General features: G+C 32.3%; 1 protein-coding gene across 1 annotated transcript; it reads left to right on the top strand.

The window, feature by feature from the left end:
• Nucleotides 1–6189: 6189 nt before the first annotated feature.
• LOC127080875 (uncharacterized mitochondrial protein AtMg00810-like) lies at nucleotides 6190–6657 on the top strand. The gene has a single exon (XM_051021166.1). The coding sequence runs from the start codon at nucleotides 6190–6192 to the stop codon at nucleotides 6655–6657; it is 468 nt and encodes a 155-aa protein (XP_050877123.1).
• The last annotated feature ends 8746 nt before the right edge of the window (nucleotides 6658–15403 follow it).

The following is a 15403-nucleotide window of genomic DNA, read 5'->3' as shown; positions in this document are numbered from 1 at the left end:
TCTCCTTCAAGATGATCAAGTCAACATGATCATAAGGTTCTCAAATATAGGGGGAGTTATACATCTCAGGGGGAGAAAGTTTCGTTTCCGAAAATTGCACGTATCAAAGAGGATTATTTGTCATCATAAAAAAGGGGGAGAATGTGAAGTCAAACTTCTCTATGATGAATGTTTTTGATGAAGACAAAACTCCAAGCAACAAGAAGACAAAGATTTTATTCTATGATAAAGCATCTTGATTCAAGAAGTTAAGCTTTTCACTTCAAGAAGGTATAATGAGAATACTTACCTTCACTAAAGTCTTAGATGCTCAAGTATTCATATGGATATTACATAACATTTCATAGTGCATGGAAAATGTCTTAGAATCATATTTTTCATTTTCAAACTGGGTAAATCGATTTACCTATAAGGAAAATTGATTTACCACTGAAGCTTACATATTTTTTTAAAAGCAAAAATTAATTTTTTCACTTAGGTAAATCGATTTACCACTTAGGGAAATCGATTTACCAATGGAGCATTACTTTTCCAGAAGCGAAAATTTAAGTTTTTTAGCTAGGTAAATCGATTTACCACTGAAAGATTTTGAAAAATTTTAAACGTTGCAACAGGGTAATCGATTTACCCATTATGTAAATCGATTTACCACTGTGCGTTTCTGAAAAATCAGTGGCTGTTCATACACCTCTTCATGCACCATTTCATGGAATCTTTTCATTTCATCTTTGACAATTGTTCATGATTCTTTCAGAACATTACCATGTTTCATTTGAGGTGTTATGTGCATATAAATACATGATTTTTTAAATTCAAATTTCACCTCTTCCAATCAATCTCTTAGAATTTTTAGAATTCACACTTATTGTTTTAAATCTTCATTCAAGATTTTTCTGCATATTTTCATATCATTCAAAATAAAAAATTCTTGAGCAATCTAATATATTTGTGTTGTGAATTATTTTCATTGGAAGAGAAGATCAAGAAAATTGATATATCACTGTGAGTGATCATTATACTACAAACTTTACATCCAATCCATTGTTGTAATCCATATCTTATTTTTAGAATTGTTGAAAAATAAGATTGTGTGTTTTGTAAACACCTTGCTGTCCAGGATTGTTGGAAGCAAGAGAGTTGAGTTTGAGAGGATTGTTCTCATATCAACTTGGTGAATCACAAGAGGTTGTTCTTGGAGATTGTGTATGTCGTGCACAAGTCATAACAGATAGTGAAATCTATTTCATGTTAAAAGGGGACTGGAGTACTCTCGATCTGTGAGGGGAACCAGGATATTTCTTCGTGTTCTTTATCTTTCCGCACTTTACCGTTCATCGCTTAACATAACCAGAAAAGAAAGAACAAAGTTTTTCATAAACCGGAAAAAGTGTTCAAAGATCCTAATTCACCCCCCTCTTAGGCGCTACTCAACTAACAAAGATCATTGGATTTAGGGGATTGATGGAATGTACATTCCATCTCCCAAAATGAATGAATGATCTTAATTTGGTAAAGGTCCTACCTTGTCCAATTTGAGTTTTGATCCATTCCCTTCCCTCTTCATCTAATTCCCCTTCTTTATGCATCCATTTCATTTGACCTATGATATCTCTATATCCTAAGGCTAGTTGATTATAAAATTAACATAAGTATGGATGAGATTAGGCCACCACTTTTTCATATTCTTTTTGTGTGTGGTATGTTTCATGAGTACAGTCCATTATACTATGTCTCTAACATGCATTAACACCAAAATTTTATTGCCCGACCTCAAATAGTTGTGACTTCTACATAAGTCCAATTACGATTGCTTAACATAGCGCTAAATTTTTGACACAAAAGGCATAGCATTCTAGTTAGTGAGATTGTAACTTTCCCCTATTTCATGGTATTATATGGAAACTTGGCCTTTTCTCCTTCCTTTGGAAGATGTCTTGGTTCAAGGATCCATGCTTGTGATAAGTGGGTTGAGTGTTCTCCAAAGAATGACTTAAATAAAAAGCAAAAGCAAAAGCAATACTAACTTATAATTCATTAACAACTAACATTTAATTTCAAGTCATTTACCTTAATGCAATTTAAATTCAAGATTTATTCATTTGCCATTATTCATACCATTCTAATTGTTTATATTAATGTCATTTTCACTTTGTCCATATCAACCATATTGTGTGATCTATCTTGTTTGTGTATATTTTGTTTTCTTGTGTGGTCTTTGACCATTAATGTACATAATAAGAACAAAAACCCTAAAAAATATCTTGTGTGGACTGTTGGTTTGATCTGAGACAATTGGACTTAGAATTTAGGCAACATTCCCTATGCAAAGGACTTGGCCAATGATAACTTTTATTAAACCGAGTGCTTGAAATTTGAAACTTCATCTGATACATCATTGAAGATCCCTTTGAGTTCATCTGCAACATGATCATTGTGAAGTTCTTATTTTGAGCCTGTGACTTGTGGAATTCATCTGCTACATAGGCAAATTTGAAGAAGATCATGGAGTTGCTAAGCTTGGATGCGGCTATCTTTATTTGATGCCTTGCTCTTGAAGTTGATATATTGTGCATTATTTGTTACTTGATTCTAATGTCCAAGGGAATTGGGGTTTCTATATGACATTCTTGTCTATTGGATTGCAGCCCATTGGTCAGATCTTTTCAACTCTTAACTTTTAAATTTGTGCTTAGGATTAGTCTCTTCATCTCTTCTCCACTTCTTTAATTTAAAAATCTCTCCCTCCTTTTAAAAATATTATTTGCTTATGTTTGTTTTTTCTAAACTTTGACCATATTGCAAATTAGAAACTTTGGCCTTATGCCATTGCATTTTTTTTAAAACTTCTATTCTCAATCAAACTTGTAAATAAACTTAATTATACTTGACTTAAAACTTTTTAAAAGCCAAAAAGAACTAACTCATTCAAAACATTTTTAGGCCTTGGTGCCTTTCAAACTTAATTTTGTTAAAATCAATGCATCCACTTTGAAATTTATACCACAAACTACGAGGTTTTGATCCCTCATTTTATGTTGGTATGTAGGCACAAGTCCAAAGGTATTGTCAAACACAAAAATATAATTAATGAATTCTTTTCTCACCCCCCCCCCCCCCATTCTATTTGCTTGTAAACATCATTTTGCACAAAATACATATGCACACAAAAAAGGGCTCCCTAGGAGTACCTAGGACACTTTGGGTGCTAACACCTTCCCTCTGTGTAACCAACCCCCTTACCTGTAATCTCTGACATTTTATTAGTTTTGATTTGAAAACTTCTTATTTTTGGGTTTTGTTCGTACTTTTCCATTTTCCCTTGGAAACAATAAAAGCGCGATGGCGACTTTGGTTTTATTGATGTCTTGCTTTTCCATAGCATGATGATCATGAATTTACCGCTACAATTGTGACTTCAAGTTTGATCCCAGTTACATTCCTATTATCATCATTACTCATAATTTTCCTTGTATTGTTTGAGGAAACCATGTCACTTGATTATTTTAGGCATGGTGCTTGGATTGTAACTTATATGGTATCCATTCTTATCCCTTATATTGTTTGGTACCATCCCCCAATTATAGGTCAAATCTCTGCCATTCCCATGAAAGTGTAATCGCTTAAGTTTAAATTCTTGTAATTCTTTCCATGAATGCTAACTAAAAAAATAAAATTAAATGATAAAAAGAAACTTTTCAAAAGATAAAATTCACACTTGATCCAATATCAAGTGTTTTCCAAATCAAACTCACTTCAAAGAAATGTGAGTTCTTTATCCAATGTCAAGTATCTCATCATCATTATCCATTTCATTACCCCATCTTTTCCCAATCTATCTTTATCTATATCTCTATGATTTCTTCACACACTTTTTCACAATAAATTATAAACCCTTGATCCAACGTCAAGTTCATTTTTCAAATCTTTTCTCAATAAACTTGAATGCAAAAATGGGGTGTACGTACTTTTACACAATATTCAAGTACTTGGATTGTCGGTCATACCTAGCTAGTGGCCTGATGCTTGACTTCCTCCTTAAAACACTTAACAATAAAACTAGTTCAATCACATGCTCTGAGAGAGAAATAGAATGGTTAGGATGTCATTATCCTCTCAACTCCCCGTATTCTGATTGTTGATCGTACTTAGCCAAGGGTTAGATACTTGTCTCCCTCTAAGTGGAAATGACTAAACACGCCAAACCATTACACAAACAAAACTATTTTGGATGAAAAAGAGTGGTTAGGATGCAATTTTCCTTTCAACTGTTAAGTATTCACATTGTTGGTCGTGCTTAGACAAAGGTATGATGCTTGTATCCACACTAAAATCAACCCCCAACCAATCAAATCATTTTCTGCCTTAGGGATTGCTAAACCTCCTTTTCAGAAAAGGCATGTTACTTCTGTTCTACCATGAACAAATCTTAAGCCTCCACGCGTGAGCATAAAAGTTATATTTAACTGCTAGAATGTGATCCAAGTGCATCCATTCTATCGCAAACAAACAAACGTTTAAAGCTCCCATGCTTTAGCATAAAAGCAAGTTGATTGTAGAACGCGAATGTTAACACTATTCATTAAAAAAAACATACTCCATTTTGTGATCGGAACTACGGAGCTCTGGCTTCCTTATTACACGAATGAGGATACAGAGGCACAAGGGTTCAAATCCTTGGCGAGCACACTAATTTAAAACTTATTTTCTCATATCATCAACCGATAGTAAGTAGAATTTAGATAAGCAACATCCATTCACATTGATACAAGTATAGTGCTTCCCATCGAGTACGATGGATGTGAGAAGTGATAATCTCTTCCCCTTACACAACCGACTTTCGAATCCGATCTTGGTTGCGAAGACCATTCTCTTGGAGTTTTTTATCGCTATTTTCCCTTTCCTTTGGAATAAATAAAATCCGATCGTGACTCTGTATTTTTCATGGCACGACACACAACATGTTATGTCTTAAATAGGATACTAATATGTCATATTTTAGACAATACTCCTTATGAACTTCTGAAGGGTAGAAAACCAAATTTATCGCATCTTCACATTTTCATATGCAAATGTTTTGTTTTGAATAATAGAAATAATAATCTTGGAAAGTCTGATGCTAAAACTGATAAAGGTATCTTCCTTGGATACTCTCAATCGAGCAAATCTTATAGGGTTTATAACAAAAGATTACTTATTGTTTAAGAGTCAGTACATGTAACCGATAAATTTCTGGAAAGGTATTTATTTTCATGATGTAGGTGTATCTTCACAAGACATTCTCAAAGAACCTGAAAAAGGAACTGATCAGTCTAAAACAGTGGAACATGAGAGAGAAGAAGATAACGATTATGAAAAGGAGAAGGTTGAAAGTCTAGATGTAGTGGACGATCTTCATTTAGATTGGAGAACCTCCAAGGATCATCCAATAAACAACATACTTTAAGACATCACAAAAGGTGTGACAACATGCTCCATGATAAGTAAATTTCGTTATCACTTTGCATTTGTTTCACAAGTTGAACCTAAAAATGCAAAAGATGCCTTACTTGATGAGCATTGGCTTATCACCATGCAAGATGAATTAAACCCGTTTTAAAAAATTATGTATGGGACCTTGTCCTTCATTTGTGAGATCATCAAGTTATTGGCACTAAATGGGTTTTTAGAAATAAACTCGATGAAAACAGAGTGATAACTAGGTACATAGCCCGGCTAGTGGCTCGAGGTTATAACCAAGAGGGGGGCATTGATTATGAGGAAACTTATTTTCCAGTAGCTTGCCTCGAGGCTATACGTCTTTTACTAGCTTATGCTTGCTCAAAAGATTTCAAGTTATTTCAAAATGACGTGAAAAGTGCTTCCATTAATGGATATATTAATGAGGAAGTGTATGTTTCATAACCTCCCGGTTTTAAAAAGCATGAGTATCCTAATCATGTTTATAAACTCAAATGAGTTTTTTATGGACTAAAACAAGCCCCTAGGGCTTGGTATAAGTGACTTAGTAAGTTCTTAATCGATCAAGGATACTCTAGAGAGAAGGTAGATACTACAATTTTCATTAAGCGTCAAGGAAAGCATACTCTTCTAGTTCAAGTTTATGTTTATGATATCATCTTTGGTTCCACTAACATGAAATTAGTCAAAGAGTTTTCTAAGCTAATGTAGGGTGAGTTTGAGATGAGTCTCATGGGGGAGTTGAACTACTTTCTCGGTCTTCAAATCAAGAAACTTAAGGAAGAGTTGTTTGTGTGTCAAACAAAATATTTCAACAAATTGCTGAAGAAATTATGTATGGAAGATGCAAAATCAATTGACACTTCAATGCCAACAAATGGAAACTTAGAAAAAGATGAAAATGTTAAGGATGTTGATGTCAAGAAGTATAGAGGTATGATTAAATCTCATATATATCTTACTGCATCTAGGTCGAACATTATGTTTAGCGTGTGTATGTGCGCTCGTTATCAATCGGCTCCTAAGGAATCACATTTAAAAGCCATAAAGCGCATCCGTAGATATCTTCATGGTATATCTAAATATGGGATTTGGTATTCCAAAGGAAGCAAGTGTAATTTGGTTGGTTATACCGATTCCAATTTTGCCGGTTGTAAATCGGATAGGAAAAGTACTAGTGGAACTTTTCACATGTTTTAAAATTTCTTAGTAAGTTGGCATAGAAAGAAACAAGATTTTGTTGCTTTATCAACCGCCGAGGCGGAATACGTTGCAGTCGGTAGTTATTATGCTCAAATATTGTGGCTCAAACAACAAGTACTTGATTTTGATATTAAACTACAATGTATTCCTATTATGTGTGACAACACTAGTGATATTAATATAACCAACAATCCAGTATTAAAATCTCGCACTAAACATATTGAGATACGTCACCACTTCCTACGTGACCATGTTGAAAAAGGGGATGTCGTATTTGAGCATGTTGATAGCAAAAATCAACTTGCGGATATCTTTACAAAACCTATTGCGACTAAACCGTTTTTCAATATTCGAAAGGAATTGGGCATACTTGATATCAAAATTCTTGCATAAATATGATTTGTTGCATGCACTTTATATACTTTTTCTCTAACCTTCCTTTTAAGTTTAATCACATACCAGTGCATCCTCCTTATATTCATATGCGAGATAATGTTGTTCCATTTTCTCTCTTTGAAATTAAGTCTTTTACTTTTGCATGTTCCCCATATTCCAAATGCTTGATATACTTGATATATGAAATTTTTCATGAATGTTCACTTCCAAAAATTTCAATTGATGAATTTTAATTTCTATGCTTATAGTGACTTCATTCTATTCTTCTTCCATACTTGAAATATGTTCTTTGGGTATAAGCATGTTATATATTATTAGTTATTACATGACATATGTGAGGTTGTTGTTAATCTATTCTGGCATGAAATATGCTTGAACATGTTATAATGTCACCAAAAATCTTGTAGTGTGTCATTGTTATGATAAAAATTGTGTTTGGGTTTGAGTGGTGATAAATCTAAATAATCGCCTTGCTAAAGCACATATGTGTGTAGCATTCGGGAGAACCAAAAGTATATGTCAAGTAAATGTGTCTCTTTTGAAGCAACTCAAGAGTTTTTGACTGCTTTGTATCCTTCATCTTTCATGTTTATCATATTTTTTCTTTGACATGATTTGTGGAAACTATGTTACATTGTTGCTTCAATTGCTTTTATTTGTGTTTAGGAATTTTCAGTATTTATATCATTTTATGTGAGTGTTGTTTTATTGATGACTTTATCTTTGCAAACGCCTATGTGTGTTATATTAGTATATGTGTGATATAGGATACTTTTCATGGATTGATAGGTCTCTTTTTGATGTTATCAAAAGGGAGAAGTATCTGCAAGATGAAGTTGGGATGCATACATTCAGGGGGAGCCTTCATGAAGACACAAAACACATAGTCTTAAGTTTCATCTTCATAAAAAAGGGGGAGTATGTGAGTGCAACTACCCGTTAGATTTATTTTATATGATGTGAAAACTAGGATACTTTAGGGTTTATGTATATTAGACTGCATCCTTTGAGTCTTAATATGCATCTTAGAATTATGAAGTATAAAAACATTTTGGACATGGTTGGACATGGTTTAGAAAAGGTTTCATGCATTAAAAATAGGTTTTTATGTGAAAAATAGGTTTGTGTCGACACATACATGCTATGAGTCGAAACATGTGGATCATTTTTAAAGGTTGTAGTTTTTATTTGATATGTTGAAACGTAGAGCATTTTAGGTCGATGCATAAAAGAAAAATTCTTCTATGAGTCGACACATACAAGTTATGAGTCGACACGTGTAAGTCATTTTTAAAGCCTGTAGCTTTTGTTTGATGTGCCGCCTGTATGAGTCAACACATGCATTAAAAATCTTGAATTTTTTTCATTCTTTTAAACCTCTTGCATTCCTTTTTGCCTCCAACTTGCATATATATATATATATATATATATATATATATATATATATATATATATATATATATATATATATATATATATACTTCATACATGCATCATTTTAAAATACGAAACCATGAATATCAAAGAGTTCTCTTCATCTTCAACTTACATTCTATGTGAACACATAAACAAACTACACATAATCAATTTTTGTTTGGATGTCATCTAGAATCAGTGTTGATAACGTCCAATTTAGGTTGTTGAATTGTAAATTGGGTTGAGGATCTTTGGGGGTTTCAAATAAGAAAATCAAGCTGAAGTTTTCCTTCAAGATGAGTTGCGAATTTGGGGTTTTATACTAGATTACACAAGTTTGGTTCGAACGATTAACAACTTTGAAGAATGGTGTTTTCTTGCAAAGGAGTAGCGTGAGACGGTGGATAATCTTGGTAAATCTTAGGTTACAAAAATTCTCAATTTTGGTTCGATCGAGTGGAAGCTTTTAAAAACAAGGGTTTATTGGAAATGAGTAGTGTGAGATGGTGGATCAAATTGGTATTGTTGGGTGACTTGACCAAGCTCAAATGAAGAAAAGAGAAAGTGTTAAAATCAACATCAAACATAAGGTTTGTAGGGTTGCATTGCTACATTTCTCTTGTAACTGACTTTTGCAAAGTAAGGTTAATTTTCACTATCTCAATTCGAGTTCGAATTGGGGCCAGACGTACTCATAGCAAGGCCGATTGGGGAACTGTCTAAACAAATTTTTGTGTACTCCCTCTCTCTCTCTCTCTATATCTATCTATCTATCTATCTATCTATCTATCTATCTATCTCTCTCTCTCTCTCTCTCTCTATATATATATATATATATATATATATATATATATATATATATATATATATATATATATATATATATATATATATATATATATATATATATATATATATTACTTCTCATTTGCAAATTATTGATTGAGTTGATCACAATTTATTAGATTATGGTTGGATTTTCAAATCAACAAAACTATAAAAACTCTAAACTAAATTGATTGCATACCAGGTGTTCGATAATTTATCTCAATTGCATTTTTGTGTATTATGTCATTGGAAATAGATTTTACTATTAGTGTAGCATTCAAGTAATTGTAACTAAAACTATTTTTATCAATTATTTCTCATTATCATAACTTGATTCTATATACGTATATTCAGGCCTGTCGATAGCGGTTTAGTTTAAAAGATTTGATTCAGGTCACTTCCGTTAGCCGTTAAATTTTTCAAACAGTTTTTGTAATATTTTTTAACTTGAGATCTATTCACCCCCTCTAGATCGTTGTCTATCGTCTAATATTTTTCTCTTTTCTCTTTGTTTCTTTGGAGTCAATACCCATGACTGAATTCGAACACAAAAATGTATAATTTTATTACTAGAATTTTTAATATTCTATTAGTTTTTAATGTTTAAAATTTGAAGAAAAAAAAATATTAATATTATTCTTAGTATTTTTACTTGGTGTTTTAAATTTTATCAATTTGAAAATAGTAATAGAAAAATGAGTCAAAGATTCTCTTTCCTCGTTGGAGCAAGTTTCATATTCTCCTTTTTCTTTGTTTCTTTGCAAACAAATCACATGTATTTGATATTTAAAGGACTTTACAATAATCGTACAATCCACACACATTTAAAGAATTAAGCTTGGAAGTTGCAACCTATTATTAGTCTTCACAAGGAAAATCAACTAAACAAATTTTTAGAATTGTTTCCTAAGTTGATCAATCAAGTAAGTTCACATGGACATTACCTTAGAAAAAATATTATTCACATCAGATTTTACAACATCAGATACCTCCACAAACTTGTCCAACTTTATTTCCAATTCCTTAACAAATCAAGACAAGGGAGGAAAAGAAAAGATACATTAATAAATTAAAGAGTAAAATGCCCTTCCTGTTATAACCATTGAACACTTATATAACTAAGTTCCATCACCCGACAAAGATAAACACTTATTTATTACATGGAAAAGCCCTAATTTTGACATTTTTCCAGTCATGTATAATCTCAAGGAATCTCACCTGAAGAGAAACAAACTCATTCTGCAAGGATTGGATGGTACTATTTTTTTTTCTATTATTCCATCCTTCTTCTTCTTACTCTAATAGTATTTCATCCTTCTTCTTCTTCTTCGATTATTTCTCACTAATTTGAGACTCTTCAAAATAAAAGTAAATATAATAAATTTATGAGACTAGATGAAAATGATGAAGAGTTGGGGAGTTTTTGGAGTTATGAAAGAAAATTATGAATAAAATCGAAGTAAAGTGACCTTGAATCGAGAAGGGAGAAAAAGTTTGGTGTTTGCGTAAATCTAAGAGTGGGAACAAGGGTTTCACCAAGTTGCGAGAAAGATTGGTTTTTCATTTCATTATTTATATATTTTTTTAACTATTTAACTTATAAATCTTTTATGGTTTTTTTAAATAGTTAATACTATATGTTTTAAATTCCTTTTTACTGAAAATTTACTATAAAAGTGAAATTTATTTTTAGTTTATTTGTAATAAATTAAAAAACAAATTTTAATATTATAAAAACTAAGTTCTTATCAATGTTTTCTTAAAAAGTATTTTGCATAAAGATTTTTAAAAACCAATTATTAAAAATAAATTTTAATTAAGTAAAATATTATTAGTTTTATGTGAGATTAACTCTTATGCACAAATAATGTAAACTTTTTTCTTGACAAAATCTAATTTTATTACTGTGTCCAGAAAAGATATCTCATTTTATTTCACAAAATCTTTACAACTCTAGTTGAACCTTTTTTATTGGTCTTAGTAAATTTTTCTCTAATGCAATTCACACAAGTCCTAAATCATTGAAATCTAAGGAAGGTAAAATATCATCTCTAATTAATCTTTCAACTACTTCTTTAGAGATATGGCCTAAACGCTAGTGCCACAACAAAGATGATTTTTCTCAAATTTTAGACCTTTTAGCAATGAAGCTTTCAACATTCAAAGATAACTTATATAAACCATCCAACAAGATATCATTACAAACAACTTGAGAATTTAACATCAAATTTATTTTTCCATCATACAAGGTAAATTAAAATTCAAACTTATCTAAACAAGATACAAAAATCAAATTCATCATAAGCGATGGTACATGAAATGTATATTTCAAAACAAGTTTAAAACTAGTTCTTAAAACTAAGCTAACATCTATCACTACCTCCATAATGACTCCAAGATCATTTCCCTCAGAGTTGGTCTCCGCTGGTTTCTGAACCCCTATAAAGACACAACAATATGGGTTATGGAACCACTATCAAGCCACCAAGAATTAATGGAAACGTCAACTAAGTTAGACTCAAAACAGACAAAAGCTAAATGATTACCTCTAGATTTGTTCTTGTTGTCTAACCAAGCTTTAAAAGCATGACAATCAGTTTTCTTATCCCCCTTTTCCTTACACCAAAAGCACTAAAATGATTTCTTAAAATCAACAGGCTTATGACCTCCCATATTATGGTTTTGACCATTACCTAACTTCCTAAATTCAGAATATCTATACGAAACATTATAAGTGTTTTTCTTATTTTTCCAAGAATTCTTACTAGAATGGGGTTTAGCATGAAAAGTTAGGAAGGATATATCACTTATTTCCTTCTTGAATTTCTCTTCTTCAACTACACACTTGGTAATGAAGTTATTGACAGTTCACTTATCACCAAAGGCATTATAAGCAATTTTGATTTGAGTGAACTCAACAGGTAGACAGTTTAAGGCATGAGACACAATAAAATTCTCATTCAGGTCAATGTCATTGGATTTCAGTTTGGTTTGGACATGAACCATCTTAAGGATGAACTCCCTGACACCCCATTATTATCATATTTCATGTGCATGAGTTGCTTCATTAAACATTCAGATTCAACATTATCATATAACTGAAACCTCTCTCCAATAGTAGTAAGATAAATAGTGTATCACATAAAAATAAATTCGTTCAAATTTTGCTATGCTATAGAAGCTATTTATCAACAATGAAAACAATTACTCAAAATGAATTATAACTCAATTCAAGAAATCTATCACAACCTTTTGTAACTATATATCATAATCAGAATTCAAACTTTTTTACTGTCTTATCCTGTTTTTGAAATTTTATTTCCAATATACCCCACTCTGAAATTAAATTCCCAGGATGCCCTATTTTTCAGTATCCTCTCGCCCAATGGATGGACAGGTTGTTGAAGGAGGTTTCTGGCTAGTATTGACTCGGCCATTGGTTGGACGAGTCTTGTAGAGATTGTTTGGCCGTGTGTGAACTCGGCTAAATGGATGGTCGAGTGAATGAAGTCATTATTTTTTTTATTTTTTAAATTATTTTAATAGATTTAATTAATTAATATTGATTTTAAATAATATTGTTATCACCCATGACATTCATTGACCGAGGAATTGTTTTGTGTTTGTAGTGTCTCGGCCAATGAATGAAAATATTATATAGACATATGTGCAAGACATCCCAGAAAGGAGTGAAGAGCATATGAAATTGTGTTGTATTACTCAGTGTCTGGACATTCACACATATATCGTTGTTTGCCCCTGTTAGTACTGAGGTTCCATCACATCCGTATGCATTAAGGTGCTCAATTTCATTGAATGCATTTTATTATTCTCACAGTAAATTATACATAACATTAATATTTTTTTGTAAACGCAAGATGGTGCAAACGAGGTATGTATTATAGAAATAACCCTCCTCATCATCTACGTGGGTACCGAGTTGCAATTGAACACATGGAAGAAAATGATGTAAGTATGGTACATTACAATCTTCAACTTATTTAAACTTCTTATTTATATTATAACAATTATATTACTTATGCCAATTTATATGGAGGCCGTAAATACAATACCCAATGCCTGATTATAGTGACAGTCGAGTCTGGAGTGCGACAACATATATAATATGTTTCTTTACCGTTGAGATGCATCAGACAGATAGGGTCAAACTCCAATTTGGATTTGAACAACACATCCCGTCTCAGCCAAGATATCTAAGGGAACATCATAATATAACTATGGTCCAAGCTTGGGATACGCATTGGAAAGATTTGAACAAAGAAGTGGTCAAAGAATGGAAAAAGAGAAGGCATTTGGTATTACAAGGAAACTCGGTACTTGGTGAGTCTAAGCCAGGTAGAGAATATATGAATTGGTTTTTGGCAATTCCTTTTATGTACGTTGCTCCAACACAATTTTTGAACGATCTCCATCAACGTGTCTCTTCTTCAACCTAACAAACTACCTCGCCCCTACATCATGACATTCCACCGACGTACACATCCCAATTAGGGGCCCAACCATCTTAATCCGCCCAACAAACATACCATCACACCCATACCACACAACAACACACCTTTTGTGCCACCTCATCCCAACACCAAAATCCCCACACTCGATTCCCTCAAACAAACTACTATTACAACCAACAGTATCAACAACAAACCAACCTACGCTCTCCCATACAATACACTCCAATTCCTCAACCAAACTTTGATAAATCAAACCCCCAATCTCAACCCCAAATATTTAACACTACATTCACACAACCCACTTCTACATTCAACCCTGATGTTGTCTACTATCCTCCAATCCAACACACTCAACCCAACACCTTCATACAATCAACACATTCACTACCCGACTTTGATCTCACGGATGAGCATCTACTGGATATCCCTTCTTTTTCCATTCAAGATTTCGACGGTATGGAAATGCGTCCCAGTACATCACAGCGGCACCAAAATCAACAACAAGATCAACGTCAAGATCTGTCTTCCGACTCATCTCCATATCCCCCAAGACAAAGAGCTGAAGACTTGGGAAAGGGAAAACGCAAAAAAGTAGGCACAAGATGTGGAACAGATAGTCACTATAACAAATAAAATGTATTTTTTCCATGTAAATCAATAAATTTTTTATTATTTCTTACAATTATTTATATGCTTAATTAATATAATTATAATTTTATTATTAAAAAATTAATTAATTTATAAAAAAAATATTAGAAAAAAATATAATTTATATTATTTAAATAATAAAATTATTATAAAAGCATTTATTAATAATACTAAAAATGTATTTAAATAAAAAAAATTGTTCCATTATTAACTCGGTCAACCATTGGCGGAGTTCATACGGCCAGAAGCCTCCTTCAACAACTCGTCCATCCATTGAACGAGAGGATACTAAAAAATAGGATATCCTAGAAATTTAATTTCAGAGTGAGATATATTAAAAATAAAATTTCAAAACAGAGGAAGACAGTGAAAAAGTCCAGAATTCAACTTATTTAAACAAACACACTGAATAATGACATGAGACTATTGAGATTCACTGGTACCTTTATCAAATAATTATAATACAGTAACAATAACAGTAACAACATCAATAAGACACATAAGTTTGATGCGAGAGATTGACAATAATACCGACCATCAAAAGTGGTACTTTTGAGTTTCATATATGACTATTTTAGAAAGCATATATCATTTGGGGTGAATGTGAGTGTTTGCTTCATCTGGAGTGAGGTGGTCCTCATTTTTACACATCTTACATGGACATCTTATTACACCATCCTTCACATACTCTTTTTGTTGACAAGCAAAGTTTATAAACTCTTCGACGCCTTCTAAAAATTCATATGCATGTCCACTCGGGTCAGAAAGAAGCCTATTTTACATCCATGTTCAATGGGAACAAATTTCCAGTTTTATTGTAACTCCAAGATCCCTTAAAGCTAATATCTAGAGCTTACTGTCTTCAAAATTGTTATGGGGTAGTTTGATCCCACAAATAATAAATTAAACAATCATTGAAGATACTCTTTAAAATTGATTGTAACTTCTATGGTATACAACTCTTGGTTCCTTTTCTATTCAGA

Source organism: Lathyrus oleraceus, chromosome 5 (genome assembly GCF_024323335.1).
Source record: "Lathyrus oleraceus cultivar Zhongwan6 chromosome 5, CAAS_Psat_ZW6_1.0, whole genome shotgun sequence".
NCBI lineage: Eukaryota > Viridiplantae > Streptophyta > Magnoliopsida > Fabales > Fabaceae > Lathyrus > Lathyrus oleraceus.
Note: the sequence above shows the minus strand (reverse complement) of the source record. Positions and strands in the feature narration are given on the sequence as shown.

What these genes read in the sequence shown, in the direction of transcription:
- LOC127080875 (XM_051021166.1), top strand. Translation starts at nt 6,190, where the DNA reads ATGGGGGAGTTGAACTACTTTCTCGGTCTTCAAATCAAGAAACTTAAG.